The sequence below is a fragment of the Delphinus delphis genome, chromosome 2, assembly GCF_949987515.2.
Source record: "Delphinus delphis chromosome 2, mDelDel1.2, whole genome shotgun sequence".
NCBI classification, from domain to species: Eukaryota; Metazoa; Chordata; class Mammalia; order Artiodactyla; family Delphinidae; genus Delphinus; species Delphinus delphis.
Window position 1 is genome coordinate 162,025,872 of NC_082684.1, and position 16,384 is coordinate 162,042,255.

Sequence of the window (16,384 nt, forward strand, 5' to 3'; positions counted from 1 at the left end):
TAAAGTACTAGGGCACTGAAGAGAAAATAGTTACAAATATGATTAATATTAAATGAAATACCAATAATCACTTTAAATGTGAATGGTCTATTAATTAAAAGACAGAGACTGTCAGAGTGATTAAATAAACTGACCCAACTATAAGCTGTCAACAAGAAACTCATTTTAAATATAAAGATAAAGTAGACTGAAAATAAAGGGATGGAGAAAAGTGTATCATGCTAATACTAATCAAAGTAAAGCCAGAGAAGCTATATTAATCTGAGACAAAGCAGACTTCAGAGCAAGGAAATTACCAGGGGTAAAGAGCGCACTACATAATAATAAAGGGGTCAACAGCTAAGAAAACATAACAGTCTTTAATGAGTATGCACCTAACAACAGAGCAACAAAATATCAACACATGAGGCAAAAACAGAACTGCAAGGAGAAACAGACAAATCTACTTTTATACTTTCAGCTTGCAATACCATCTTATCAGTAACAGACAGATACAACAGGCTGAAAATCCATACCTTAACAAATTTAAAAGAATAGAAATCGTATGAAGTATACTCTCAGATCACAATAGATTTAAACTATATTAATCTAATGCCAAAACTAGGCAAAGAAATATCTCTCACAAATAAGATGCAAAAATCCTCCACAAAATATTAACAAATTGAGTGAAACAATGTATAAAAATAGTTATATATGATGACCAAGGAGGATTTATTCCAGGTATGCAATTCTGACTCAATATTTGGAAATCAATTAACGTAACTCAACAGACTAAAGAAAAAAATCATTTGATCAATCAGAAATGCAGAAAAATTATTCAAAAAAATCCAAAATCCATTCATGATACAACTGTCAGCAAACCAAGAATAGTGTGAACTTCCTCAATTTGATAAAGGACATCTACAAAGAAACCAACAGATAACATCACACTTAATGGTAAGAAACTAAATGCTGTCATCCTCAGATTAGGAATACATCAAGGATGTTTCTTTTCACCACTCCTATCCAACATCATACTGGAACTCACAGCTAATGTAATAAGTCAAGAAAAAGAAAGAAAAAGTATATAAATTGAGAAAAATAAACAAAACTATTCTTGTTGAACAACAACAGCAACAAAACTCCTGGAATTATAAGCTGGCTATAGCAAGGTTTCCAGATACAGGTTAATATACACAAGTCAATTGATTTCCTGTATGTCAGCAGTGAACAAGTGAAATTTGAAATTGAACACAATACCATTTATATTAGCACCAAAAATGAAATACTTAAGTATAACTCTTCAGACACAAGCGTCATCAAAGATTTAATGTAGAGATTTTCCATGTTCATGGATAGGAAGGCTCAATATTGTTAAGCTGTTAGCTTTTCCCAACTTGATTCAATGCAATCCCAAGCAAAATTCCAATAAGCTATTTTGTGGATATTGACAAACTGGTTCTAAAGTTTATATAGAAAAGCAAAATACCTACATTAGCCAATACAATATTGAAGAAAAACAAGGTCAGAGAACTGATGCTACCCAACTTCAAGGCTTCCTACAGAAATCAAGACAATTAGTGAAAGAATAGATAAGTAAGTCAATTGTAACAGAACAAAGAGATATAGACCTATAAAAACACAGTCAATGATCTCTGTCAAAAAAGCAAAAGCTATTCAATGGAGAAACGACAGTCTTTTCAACAAATAGTACTTATACAACTGGACAGCCAAATGCAAAAAAAAAGTGAATCTAGACCTGACACCTTACCAAGAATTAACACAGAATGGCTCATAGACCTAAATGTAAAATGCAAACCTATAATTCTCCTAGATGGTAACACAGATGAACATCTAGGTGATCTTACGTTTGGTGTTGATTTTTCAGATAGAACACCAGAAGCACAATCCAAAAAAAAAAATTGATAAGCTAGGTTTCATTAAGAAAAATACACACACAACTTCTGCTCTGTGAAAGACACTGTTAAGAGAGTGATAATACAAGCCACAGGCTGGGAGAAAATATTTACAGAACAGATATTTAAGATCTGTTATCCAAAACATGCAAAGAACTCTTAAACCTTGACAATTAGAAAACAAATAACACAATTACAACGTGGGCAAAGATGTGAACAAATAACCTACCAAAGAAGTCATTTAGATGGCAAATAAGCATATGAAAAGATGTTCAGCATATACATCATTAAGCAATTGTAAATTAAAACAACAGTGAGATATCACTACATACCTATAGCTAAAATTCAAACACTGAAAACAACAAATGATGTCAGGAATGTGGAGCAATGGGAAACCTGATTCGTAGCTGGTAGGAATGCGAAACACTACAGCCACTTTGAGGACGGTTTGGCAGTTTCTTACAAAGTTAAATTATAGTTTTACCATATGATCCAGCAATTGTGCTCTTAGGTACTTATCTAACAGTGTTGAAAATTTATGTTCCCACAAAAGTTATGCAGTAACCAACAGGTACTAAGTTGTTTGTACACAACTAATTAATAAAGAAACTGTTGGGCTTCTGTTGTGGTTTAGGATCATTATGAAAAAATTACTGAGACCATGCAAAACACCACAAACTTCTGTCTGAATTGTTTACAGAAGACTGTGTAAATACTTATCATAAGAAAGCAAACATGGCTATATTATTATCAAACAAAATAAACATTAGGCAAAAAAAATGTATTTTTAGAGATAAACAGTGTACTTTTACAGAGATAAACAGTGTACTTTTATAGCTCATGTTTACCAGGAAGATATAACAAGTATAAATTTGTACACATTTAATAACATCATTTCCAAATATATAAACCAATCTGGCTAAACCACCCGTAAACACAAAGAAGTCCGTAATCACAGTGGGAAAATTTAACACATATCTCTTAGTAACACAGAATAAACAAAACTTCAATGGAATTGAAAAAGAATTGACTAACACAGTAAATATATTTGATCTAATAGATTTATACAAAAGATATGAGTAAACATTCATAAACCTAAGAGAGAGGGTTTTTTTCCACTTACTTTAATTAAAAATAAATCAATAATATTGAAATTTATCATACTTACTATTTAGTGCTTTCATTGTGACAGCTCTAAGTTTCTTAGTTTGAGATTGGCTTTTTGACAATTCAACTTCATCCTTGGGTAATACGTCTTCTGCTTTCTGAGCTACGAGAAAGATGCTTTTAATCCATTAAATAGAGAACTGGATTTATTGAAAATCCTCTGTAATTCAAACACATGTCAATTATCCAGGAATATTTCTTCTCATGGTTTGAAACAATAAAGTCAAATACCACATTATTGAGAGTGAATTACAGAGTGAGTATGAGAAGTGTAGAGACAATGGGAGTACTGTTCAAAAAGAATAGTTTTATAAGGTATTCACATTTTAGGATTAAGTGCAATATTTTCATAACAGATATATGAGTGAGAAAAAAAAGAAATGATAAATAATACATTCAAAATAAATTTAGAAGATTCAAAAGCAGATCAGGTAAGAAAGACAGAAAATACAGGCAATGGTATACTTACCTCCAAAATATCCATGCTTCCAGTAAATACAAATGTATTCAATGCTCCATTTAAAGCACAAAGAGTGTTACATTGGATTAAAAAATAACCAATTATATACAGCTAAGTCATAATAATAGAAAAAGGTTAAAAATAAAGTGACGAAAAAATTATTCTATGCAAGTAGTTACATAAAGAAAGATACCACGCCAACATCAGACAAAACAGACTAAAGGCACAAAAAAATTACTACAAAATGTCCATCATAAAGACAGAAATTTCAGTTCACTAAGAATAGATAACAATTTAAAATGTGTATATTTATTATATATATATCTGTATGTAATATATAATCTATATGTAATACAGATTATGTGTCTGTATATTTTTATTTATAATAAAGCTTTAGAAACATAATTAACTTCACCTAATGGAGAATACATACACAAACACGTTGTATATGCTATGTATATGTGTACCTATATGTATATATGATACACTATATAGCATGTATTTCTATGGTCAATTGAATAAATATTAAACAACCAGAGAAATTTAATTAAAAATCATTATATGATATTCTTACTACAAATCCTCACTTTTCTGGCAGTTCCAAGTGTCTTAATTTGAGATGAGTTTTATAAGGTTTAAACTTTTTCTTTACATGAAAGACTTCATCTGATATCCATTTTCTCAGCTACAAGTATAGAGGCTCTTAATCCAATAAAAAGTAAAACAGCTGGATTGTAAAAGCTCTGGATTATTAATGTATACCAAGAACAACTTAGTTTCCATTCAGCTTTACAACAACTTAAGCAAATACACACAATTTAAACAAATGATCAAACTGTCCTCCCCTTGCCCACCCCACCTCCAATCTTCTGGTGCATTTTCAAAATGGACTATGAAATTAAGCATAAAAATCATCAGAGTGCTCTCCTCAAAGTATGTGGAAGACTCTTGTTACTGAATACATACACCTAGAAAGTTGTAATTAGGGACTTCCCTGGTGGTGCAGTGGTTAAGAATCCGCCTGCCAATGCAGGGGTCATGAGTTCGACTCCTGGTCTGGGAAGATCCCACATGCTGCAGAGCAGCTAAGCCCGTGCACCACAACTACTGAGCCTGTGCTCTAGAGCCTGCGAGCCACAACTACTGAGCCCACGTGCCACAACTACTGAAGCCTGCACACCTAGAGCCCGTGCTCCACAACAAGAGAAGCCACCGCAATGAGAAGCCTGTGCACCGCAACAAAGAGTAGCCCCTGCTCACCGCAACTGGAGAAAGCCTGTGTGCAGCAACAAAGACCCAACGCAGCCAAAAATAAATAAATAAAACAAATAAATTTATTTTAAAAAAAAGAAAGTTGTAATTAGATTTTACTGTACTAAGGGTATTAATATTTTTAAAATATTAAAACATTTTTAACAACGTATATGATTGATTTAAAAGTTAAACTAATTAGAAAGTAATAATTCAAAAATAAGGAAAGAAAATAGAAAGAAACCTGGATCAGGTAGGAGAAATAGAAAGCACCCAAAAAAGGAAATATTTAAATCTAAATATATTAGTAAGTACAGTAATTATAAGTGGATTACATGTTGTAGTGAGAGACAAAGACAGTCACACTGGATTTATAAGCAATTTAACTATAATTTATTTATGAGAGGTCACTGAATTATAAGAACATAGAAAATTGTAAAGTAAGGAAGTGAAAAAAGATATGCCTGAAAATACTAACCAAAATAAATCTGCAGGAGTTATGTCAATGTCATACAAAATAGGATTTTAGTCAAACGACCTTACTGGAGACAGGCTAAGATGGTACCTTTTATAAAAAGAAAATGTTGAGTCCATAAGGACTATCAAATATTTTTTTTTGTATGCACCTAACAACATAGACAGTATAAGGAAAAAGGACAATACTACAAGAAGAGATAGATAAATCCACAATCATAGTGGGAGAATACATTCACTCCATAATCGACAGACAAACAAAATGCAAGAAAATCAAGAAATAGGAATTTAAATAACACAGTAAAAATTTGACTTAGATGTCTGTAAGCTCACACATTCATGAATATAATTCTGCTTAAAACAATTAAAATGTAAAATAATTTTATAATACTCATAATTCAGTATTTACAAGTTGAGTCTTTTCTTTCTAGCAGTTCCAAATGTCAGGCAAAAGACTTTCATCTGGTACCTCTTCCATTTTCTGAGCTTCAGGAAGAAAGGCTCATAAAAGCACTAAATAGAGAACCAGATCTGTGGTGGAACCTCTATATTTACAATATATGTTAGTTACCCAACAACATCTTATCTCATCTTTTAATGATATATACAAATCACTATTTGAAGTGTAAACATCATGTGAACACAACACTTTTCACACATGTATATATAAGCAGTCGTTACTTTTTAGATATACAGAAGCATTAAATGTATTTAATTTAGAAATATTGTTATTATAAACATTATTATACTTAGGTTTTAAATTATTATTTTGTTTTACAGTATTCATATTTTTGAATAAAGTTTAAATTTTTGGTATTAAATATGGCTAATGAAAAATATATATAATGATAAAAAATAGAGTGAAAGAAACATCAGATACAAAAAATGGTGGAATACAAAATGGTGGAATTATACTTAAAAATATCAATAATTGGTTTATATATGATTATGAGAGGTAATTAAAAGATCAGGCTGAATTCTAAAATATAGACAATTATAAGTTTCTTACAAAAGATAGAGCAAAATCATAAAGACACAGGAAAATTAAAGTAACACGATAAAAAAAAATGTATCACACAAATACCAACCAGAAGAAAATTTATGGAGCTACACTGATAGCAGATAAGGTAGTTTTAAAGGAAAATAAACAAATAAAAACTATAAAAATGATGAAGTGGGTCTCTTCATTAGGACAAAATGTTCTGTCCCCCAAGAATGTTATCAATTTAAAATTTATATGCACATAAATAATAGAGTATCATAAGATATAAACCAAAGCTTGCCATGACTAAATAGAAAAATCCACGAAGTGTAAGATTTAACATATCTAATTCAGTGATTATAAAAGAAACAGATAAATCATCAATAAAGATCTAAAGTATGATGGGAATAATTACTAAAGAAGCAAATGGTTGAAGATATATTCATGAACAAAAAAGTGTTCTGAATTTAATTAAAAACAATTTATAAGATTTATGTTTAATTACTTACTATCAAGATTCTCCTGTCTGATAGCTCTAAGGTTCTTAGTTTGAGATTGGTTTCTTGAAAAAAAACCTTTCTTCTCAGGAGGTAGATTTTCAAGTGTTATCGTATCGTTTTTCTCGTTTTGAAGAGGAAATGCTAAGTAGAAAATGATACATGTATAATGGAACTTCTGGATATGCCAAATAATCAAATTTTCTTTCCATAAAGGTGAATTGAGAAAAATCATGTGAATAGTTTTCATGACTGTGTGTGGAAGTAGTCAGTCTTGTTACTTAGTAATTATTGACTGCACAAATACCAACCAAAAGGTATCATTACTTTTGCTTTTGTTCTCTAATTATCTTAGGGTATTCACACTTTAGGTCTTTTAGTTTTACTTCTATGAAATATATGCTCAAATACATATTCATGAACCAAAGGAAAAAAAATCTTCTGATGAGTTTAATTTAAAATGATTTAAAGTTTCCTTTTATTATACTTACTATTGCGTCTCTCCTCTCTGGAAGTTATTTGTTTCTTTACTTGCAATTGGGGTTTTGAAACTGAAACTTGTTTCACAAGCACAGGATTTTTATCTGGTACTCCATAATAACCCATATAAAGAGGTGCATTTAGTCCACTAAATGTGCAATCTCTAGATTTCAAATTTATAACAAGTGTACAGTAGCATTTTGTCTCATTTTTATAAAGTCATAAGTCAATAATTATAATGCTAGATCTGTCATAAAACTGGATGATGCTGAAGCTGTCTCATTATTTCATAAATATTCCTAAGCAACAAATACATTTCATATTGGTCTTCAGGTTTCATGGGTTATTTATGCTTTAGTTTAATACATAATAATAGACCAAGCAATGAAAATGCCTATGCAGAAGATCATTCATTAATTGCAAAACACTTACAACCATCTACATGTTCAAGCACAGGACACTGATTGAATAAACTGATATATATACCACAACTATGGTATTGGTATAAGTACTGCTACAATGGTAGATAATTAAATAGATAAGATAGTATATAAACATCTGTACGCAGAGTGAGATATTCCCCTCTGTACTAATACATCAGATGTTTGCTGGATGACGTTTCATGGGGAAATGAAAGACTAGTTGAAACACTGGTGGAGCTCATGCCCTTTCATGTTTAGACGCATATTATTGCAGTAAGTGAATAAAGGCTTGTTATTTTCAGTTTGGTTCGTTGTCTTTATACACCACCTTCACAACTGGTAGCTCTCTCTCAGTGACAAATGGTGGCAAGCAGGGTGGCCCAATTAAGCACAATGCCTTTCTGGAAAAGTAAAAAGCATGAAGACCCCCCAGGGCATTTTGGGGAGATGCTTGAGAAGACTACAAGGCTTCTTGGGAAGTACCAGCTGGTCATTTGCAGGAGTCTGAGGGTCCTAAAATGCACTCTGCCAGCCACAGCAATGAGTCTCAGGAAGTGCTATGTCAAGAATGCCCTGGGGCACTGCTGGAGAGGGCTAGCAGATTGTTTATGCAAGCTTTTGGGGTTAGAGGGGTAACAGTGGTCCTTCTCTTTAGTCCCAGACTCCCTGCCAAAATGCCTGGTGGGTCAAATTAGGGATCCAACAGAGGGGCTCTGGGAAATCTAGGGAAGCAATTCCCTGGCTACTGCTATTGTCCTCTGATGATAGTACTAAGTACAAGCTAAGCTGCACCCAACCATTGCTGTCAGCTTTTTTTTTTTTTTTTTCGACACGTGGGCCTCTCACTGTTGTGGCCTCTCCCGTTGCAGAGCACAGGCTCCGGATGCGCAGGCTCAGCGGCCATGGCTCATGGGCCCAGCCGCTCCACGGCATGTGGGATCTTCCCGGACCGGGGCACAAACCTGTGTCCCCTGCATTTGCAGGCATACTCTCAACCACTGCGCCACCAGGGAAGCCCTGCTGTCAGCTTTAATGAGGTCCCAGACAACGATGGACAGCCTACAATATAGTAAGTTATTGAGACTCATGATTTAATTAAATATAGAACTCCTTGGGATTGCTTTGCCCAGTGATATAAAGAGATCTTAGAGACCTGGATTGTTCACTTGCATGATGAAGGAGGTAATCTTAAACTTCGTGAGGGACCATGATACTTTGGGTTGTGGTCACTCTAAAACCCCTTTTTAAGTCTGCCCTGACAGCAGAAAGTTTGCTCAAGGAGGAGGAAGAAAGAGAGAAGATGAGAGGCAAATACCAAGACGCTCTCCTTCCTCAGCTGGGAACTGTTCATGCTCTGACAGCTTTCCGCCTGAACCTATCACTAAAATCATGTTTGGACCACCAATGCAGAGTCTAGAGCAGCCCTTTTAATCATGCTACAATAATGAGTAAGAACAGTAGATAAGATTGTTAACCAGCTCACATTTCTAGGTTTATTTGTGCTACTCCTGCTGGTTATCGAACTAAATCTAACTTCTTCATCAGGTCAGGTGACAATGTTCTGCAACAAAATCCAGAACCTAACGGACATATTTTCAGGCACGGAGAAAACAGCTTCTGCCCAAATAGTAAAGACTGACTGACAAAGAGAGCAATATAAAACGGTAACCATGTGCTCTCCCCTGGATGATGCTTCTAGAGAAGCCCTCTGAGTCTGGTTATTCAAAGAGGAGGTTGATGACCAGATATTAGGCTATAAGGGCCACAAAAGGTAGCACCATTAGGGTCTGCATGTTAACAAGTGCTATGATTAATGAAAGTGTTATCCCCTCAGCTTCTCCCTGTGAATATGGAGATGAATAGGTGAGCCCTTCTAACTTGTACTGCGAACTCTCAACTTTCAACAACAAAGACTGGGTCCCAATATCCCCAGTAGGGACCAGAGGTTGTATCCCAGGGTCAGAGTTCAATGGGGAGGTAGGGAAGAATTATATTTCTGGGCCTTTTGGATACTAGTGCAGAGGCAACTGTGACGCACAAACCCCATCACCAGAATGAGGGGAAAACAAATAATGTCTCTGATTTTGGGTCTGAGGCCACTACCAGTTGGACCCTTACCTAGACCCACTGTGGATGGGTCTCTGTGGCCAACTCCAAACTCCAAATAAAACCTTTTTATGGCATTCACTACTGAATGTATTACCAATAGAGATGTATTGTCTAAGTGAACACCTGCTCACATTTGCCCACAAGCCCCGAAGAAAACTGCTCCAGTTAACACCATTTTAGTGTGGTACATGGAAGACCACAAACCTCCCTGACTAGCAGCCCCTAGTGCTGTTGTTTCTCAAAAATAGTAGCAACTGCCTAGAGTGAAAAAGAAAAAAGCAATGCCTTCATTGCTGAGTTTAAGAACAACAAAGTTCTTCATGAGACTAATTCTCCACTCAATAGCCCTATCTCACCTGTGCACATGGCCCTAGGAGCATGGAGTCTCAAGGGATTATCGGCAGCTCAACACTGTAGCAAAACTCTAAGCACTGGCAGTACCTGACTTTGAAACTGTCACAGAGGCTACTGCCCACCAAGATAAAGAAACTTGGTGTACAACAAATGACATCACTGTCCACGTGGATAATCCAGGATCAGTTTAATTTTATGTGGAATGGGGTGCAATATACGACTGATGTCCTTCCACAAGTCTACCTAAATTCCCCTACTATTTGTCATCAGATACAATAAGACCTAGAAAAAGTCTGGCTACTGGAAGGAACACTAGCCTTCCACAAAACCGAAGATGTCTTCCTGGTGGTCCCAGACAAGGTCATTACCCAATAAGGACTGGTCACTCTGCAGACTCACATGGGGCAACATGACTGAGCCATTAACACAAGGTACCAGGATCTATCATCCAAGTGAAATTCCTAGGCATGATCTGGAAAGGGTGACAACATCCTATTCCAGAGGAGATGACTGCCAATATTTGATCCTCTCAACTCCCCCAAATAAAAAAGAGATCCAGTAATTGGTCATACTTTTCTGGTACTGGCATTTTCCACGCAGGGAACTTGATGGTACCTATCTATGAGGTTACCAAGAAGACCTCGCCCTGTGTGGGGCCGGATTAACAGAATACACTGGTGCGGGTATGGGGAGTCTCTAGCAAGCCTCCCAGGCTGCCCTTCCCCTAAGCCTCTCTGATTCCTATTTGCTGTTTTAGTTACAGATCTCAAAAACTTCTCGGTTTGTCAATTGGCGCCTATGGCAGAATGGCCCTGATACTGGTCAGAAGTGCCCACTGGGCATAACTTCCCGGAACCTGTAATCTCCCAGAATCATCTAAAAGGTACACACACTTTGAGATACTATTGGACAGTTATTGGTCCTTGGTGGATACTGAGTGCACGTCCTATGGCTGTTAAATAATCTTATGACTAGAAATTCCAATCTGAAGGTATTAACACTTGATTTTGTTCTCTAGTTAACTTAGGGTATTCACAGTTTAGGTCATTTATTTTTACTTCTATAAAATATACACTTAAATACATATTCATGAACCAAAGAAAAAAGATCTTCTGATGAGTTTAAAATAATTTAGAGTTACCCATAATTATTATACTTACTTTGACTCATCTCCTTTCTGTAAGGTATTTGTTTCTCTACTTGCATTTGGTGTTTTGACACTGAATCTTGATTTACAAGCGTAAGATTTTCACCCAGTACTCCAATATGACCTACATAAAGAGATCCATTTAGTCCACTAAATGGGAAAACAGATCCATTGTGAAATCTCTAGATTTCAAATTTATAACAAGTGTACAGTAGCATTTTCTCTCATTTTTAAAGTTATCAATGAACTGCCATAATGTTAGGTCTTACATGAAAATAAGAAAAGTTTTAATGGGTGCTACTGAAACTGTCTCGTTATTTCATAGATATCTTGAGGAATCAAATATATTTCATACTAATCTCTACTTTTGGGGTACGTATACATTACATAAATACACAATAGTAGATGAAACAATAAAAATACATATGTACAAGGTTATTCATTACAGTATTATTTGTAATTGCAAAATATTTTAAACCACCTAAATGTTCAAGAATAGGATATTGGTTGAATAAATCAAGGTGTATATTATGGTGTATATATATAAACCAAGGTGTAAATTATGGTATAGTATAAACTATGGTATATAATGTACTATTTTACATATTTATGTAAAAATTTTTAAAAGATTTTTATAAACTACACGGAGGAATTTCTAGGAGGTAATGTTAAGTGGAAAAAATATTTTAAAGGTTATCTAGTATACTAACTTTTGGCTCAGAAAGCAGTAATCGGAAGAAATGAGAAATAGATACTAACTTTACAAGATGAAGCACAGAAAACATAAGCAAAAAAATCATGTAGTTGGTTACCTGCCAGAAGACAGGGTGGGAGAAAGGACTGGGGAATGCATGGGAAGGACTGGGGAAGAAATGACGCTCTTAAGTATACCTTTGGTATAATATTTACTTCTGGAAGTAGGTCAATGTTCCATACATTCCAAAAATAAAACTAAATCAACAAGGATAAGAAGAAGAAACGAAAAAACATAATGAAATGAACCTACTGAAGGGTTAAAAAAATGATTCAAATTAGTCATAAATAGTGTTTGAAACATACCCTCAGACTTGGGCAAGAGTATGGGGTACAGACAGAAAGCAAATCACTAAATCTTCCTAATAGGCTTTTTTTTTAGTGGTATGTGCTAAGTAATTCTGTAACAAGGGTTGAAGCATTGTAGAGTTAAGCAAATACATAACTCTGCTGATGTTTTAAGAGTCAGGATTAACACCCTGGAAGAAAGGACATACACATATGAAACGGAGGAAGGCAAGAAGGAGACCTGAGGGACTAGAACTGAAGGTGTCTGGGAGTCCTCATGATTTCTAAAATATATGTGCACATAACATATGCATATATGTGTGCACGTGCACATGTATGTATGAATATATGTACATGTGTGTCAAAACTAAGGAGTGTGGATCCAAGTGAAAATCCTATGTGTCATCTTACCTGGCAGTTACCATGGGAGAAAGCTTCCTACCCACACTAGACCGACTGCACAGCCAGTATATTCATGGGTTCAGGCCCCTCCAGGCCAACCACAGTCTTACACAGCCCCAGTTAAGGGCTCAAATGATGCACTGTTCTGTTCAGGTGACTCTGCTTTGACAACCTCACTGGGGAGGCTTGAAGACGATTTTCTCCTATCTGACTCAGTTTTCGCTACTTTTCCATTCCTAGGCCTTCCTGCATTCCCCACCTCCTGGGTCCATAAAATGGCAAGAGCCTTTAGTTTAGGGCTCCTTTGGCAATGAGACAATCCCCCAACCATTTCTGATAAAACATCTCTTACCTGGGGCCTTCAGTGGGGAAAAATGGAATAATAAAGCTGGGACCTTTCCTGTTTAGACTCATACTTATGCTATCACAGTAATCGAATAAAGGTTTAATTGTTATTTTCAGTTTGGCTTGTTATAATTGACCAACTCAACAACTGGCAGTGCTTTCTCTGACAAATTGGTGCAGCGAGCAGGATGGATAGTACAGGCACACCTTGGAGATGTCACGGGTTCAGTTCCAGACCCCCGCAACAAAGTGAATATTTCAGTAAAGCGAGTCATATGAATTTTTTGGTTTCCCAGTGCACATATAAAAGCTATGTTTACACGATACAGTAGTCTATTAATTGTGCAATAGCATTATGTCTATAAAAATCAATGTACGTATCTTATTTTAAAAATACTTTATTGCTACAAAATGCTAGCCATCATCTGAGCCTTCAGCTAGTCCTAATCTTTTTGCCACTGAAGGGTCTTGCCTCGATGTTGATGGCTGGTGGCTGATCAGGGTGGTGGTTGCTGAAGGCTGGGGTGGCTGTGGCGATTTCTTAAAATAAGACCACAGTGAAGTTTGGCTCATTGGTTGACTCTTCTTTTCATGAATGATTTCTCTGTAGCATGCAATGCTGTTTCACAGCATGCAGAACTTCTTTCAAAATGAGAGTCAATCCTCTCAAAACTTGCTGCTGCTTTATCAACTAAGTGCATATAATATTCTAAATCCCTTGTTGTCATTCCAGCAATCTTCACATCATCTTCACCAGGAGTAGATTCCATCTCAAGAAACCACTTTCTTTGCTCAACCATAAGAAGCAACTCTTCATTCATTAAAATCTTCTCATGAGATTTTAGCAATTCAGTTGCATCTTCAGTCTCTACTTCTAATTCTAGTTTTCTTGCTATTTCCACCACATCTGTAGTTGCTTCCTCCACTGAAGTCTTGAATTCTTCAAAGTCATCCGTGAGGGCTGGAATCAACTCCTTCCAAACTTCCCTTAATGTTGACATTTTGACCTCTTCCCAAGAATCATGAATGTTCTTAATGGCATCTAGAGTGGTGAATCCTTTCCAGAAGGTTTTCAATTTACTTTGCCCAGATCCATCAGAGGAATCATTATCTATGGCAGCTATAGCTTTACAAAATGCATTTCTTAAATAATAAGACTTGAAAATTGAAATTACTCCTTCATCCATGGGCTGCAGGATGGATGTTGTGTTAGCAGGCATGAAAACATTAATCCTGTTGTACAGCTCCAGAAGAGTTCTTGGGTGACCAGGTGCATTATCAGTGAGCAGTAATATTTTGAAATTTTCTGAGCAGTAGGTCTCAACAGTGGGCTTAAAATATGTAGTAAACCATTTTGCAAACACATGTGCTATTATCTGGACTTTGTTGTCCATTTACAGATCACAGGCAGAGTAGATTTAGCATAATTCTTAAGGGCCTTAGGATTTTCAGAATGATAAATGAGCATTGGCTTCAACTTCAAGTTACCAGCTGCATTAGCCCCTAACAAGAGTCAGCCTGTACTTTGAAGTTTTGAAGCCAGGCATTGACTTCTCCTCTCTAACTCTGAAAGTCCTAGATGGCATCTTCTTCCAATAGGGGGCTGTTTCATCTACATTGAAAATCTGATGTTTAGTGTAGCCACCTTCATTAATTATCTTAGCTAGGTCTCCTGGGTAACTTGCTGCAGCTTCTACGTAAGCACTTGCTGATTCCCCTTGCACTTTTGTGTTATGGAGATGGCTTCTTTCCTTAAACATCATGAGACAACTTCTGCTAGCTTCAAACTTTTCTTCTGCAGCTTCCTCACCTCTCTTGGCCTTCATAGAATTGAAGAGAGTTAGGGCCTTGCTCTGGATTAGGCTTTCGCTTAAGCAAATGTTGTGGCTGGTTTCACATCTTCTGTCCAGACCACTGAAATTTTATCCGTATCAGCAATAGGCCTGTCTCGCTTTCCTATTATTTGTGTGTTCACTAGAGTAGCACTTTTAGTTTCCTTCAAGAACTTTTCCTTTGCATTCACAACTTGGCTATAGTTTGGAGCAAGAGGACTAGCTTTTGGCCTTTCTCGGCTTTCGACATGCCCTCCTCACTTAGCTTAATCATTTCTAGCTTTTGATTTAAACTAACGTGCAACTCCTCCTTTCAGCTGAACATACAGAGGCCATTGTAGGGTTATTAATTGGCCTAATTTCAATATTGTTCTGTCTGAGGAAACAGGGAGGCTAGAGGAGAGGAAGAGAGCCGGTAGAGCAGTCAGAACACACATAACATTTATCAATTAAGTTTACCATCTATATGCGTGTGGTTTGTGGTGTCCCAAAACAACTACAATAATAACATCAAAGCTCACTGATCACAGATCACCATAACAAATAATAATGAAAAAAGTTTGAATATTGTAAGAATTACCAAAATGTGACACAGAGACATGAGGTGAGCAAATGCTTTTGGAAAAATGGCACCGATAGACTTGCTTGATGCAAGGTTGCCACAATCCTTCAATTTGTAAAAAATGCAGTATCTGCAAAATGCAATAAAATGAGGTATGCCTGTAAAGCACAGTGCCTTTCTAGGAAAGCAAAACTCTGAAGATCCCATGGGGCACTTTTGAGAGGTGATACAGAGGTCCATCAGACACTCTCAAGTGATACTAATGGATCACATGCAAGAGCCTGAGAGTTCCATGGGTGCTTCATCAGCCATGCTCATGTGTCTCAAAAAGGACTAGTGGACCCTGGGGTTTCTTTGGGGAGTGCTAGTGACTTTTTACATAAGCTTTTCAGGTATAAGGGGGAACAGCGGTCCTTCCCTTTAGTTTCCACCCCCTTGCCCAAACTTGACTCAACTCCATGAGTCAAATTACAGATCCAAAAGAGACACTCATAGGAAAGCTAGGGAAGCAATTCTCTAGCTACTGATGGGAACAAAATTCCTTCCTCTAGTGATGGGAACAAAATTTGTCAGAGACCCTGAATTGCATCCCAATACTACTGTTAACTGTAAACATGTCCCTGGCACCAAAAGACAGCCTAAAACAAAGTGAATTTTTGTTGGGACTTATGCCTAAAATGTAAAATAATGAAGAGCCTTTTGGGATTACTTCACCCCAGCAATCTGAAGCTCTCAGAGACTTGGGTAGTTTGCCTCCAAGATGGAGGAGGTAATCTTGTTTTACTTACTAAGAGAATGGTACCTCTGGTATGTGACCCCCACTTTCAGAGTACAAAACAGCAGCTACTTTGCCTAAAGAAGAAGATGGCACTGGGATGAAAGGAGACAAGCACTCAAGATCATTTGGGCTCTGAGAGATTTGACCCCATGCACCATGAGTTCCTTGCCACTAAACAGCAAGGAA

The 16,384-nt window shown here is 36.2% G+C and overlaps 1 protein-coding gene across 18 annotated transcripts in view; it reads right to left on the reverse strand.

Moving 5' to 3' along the window:
* The window catches only part of CCDC7 (coiled-coil domain containing 7), a 300,965-nt gene that overhangs the window by 105,821 nt on the left and 178,760 nt on the right, over positions 1-16,384 (reverse strand). For 16 of the 18 annotated variants that reach the window (XM_060006163.1, XM_060006164.1, XM_060006166.1 and 13 more), the window contains 3 exons: positions 11,252-11,362; positions 6,739-6,870; positions 3,064-3,165 (listed from right to left, as the gene is read on the reverse strand). In XM_060006163.1, the coding sequence (XP_059862146.1) occupies positions 3,064-3,165; positions 6,739-6,870; positions 11,252-11,362 (345 nt within the window). Of the gene's footprint in view, positions 1-3,063; positions 3,166-6,738; positions 6,871-11,251; positions 11,363-16,384 lie in introns of those variants that run through there. The other 2 variants (XM_060006174.1, XM_060006178.1) reach the window with 2 other exon arrangements.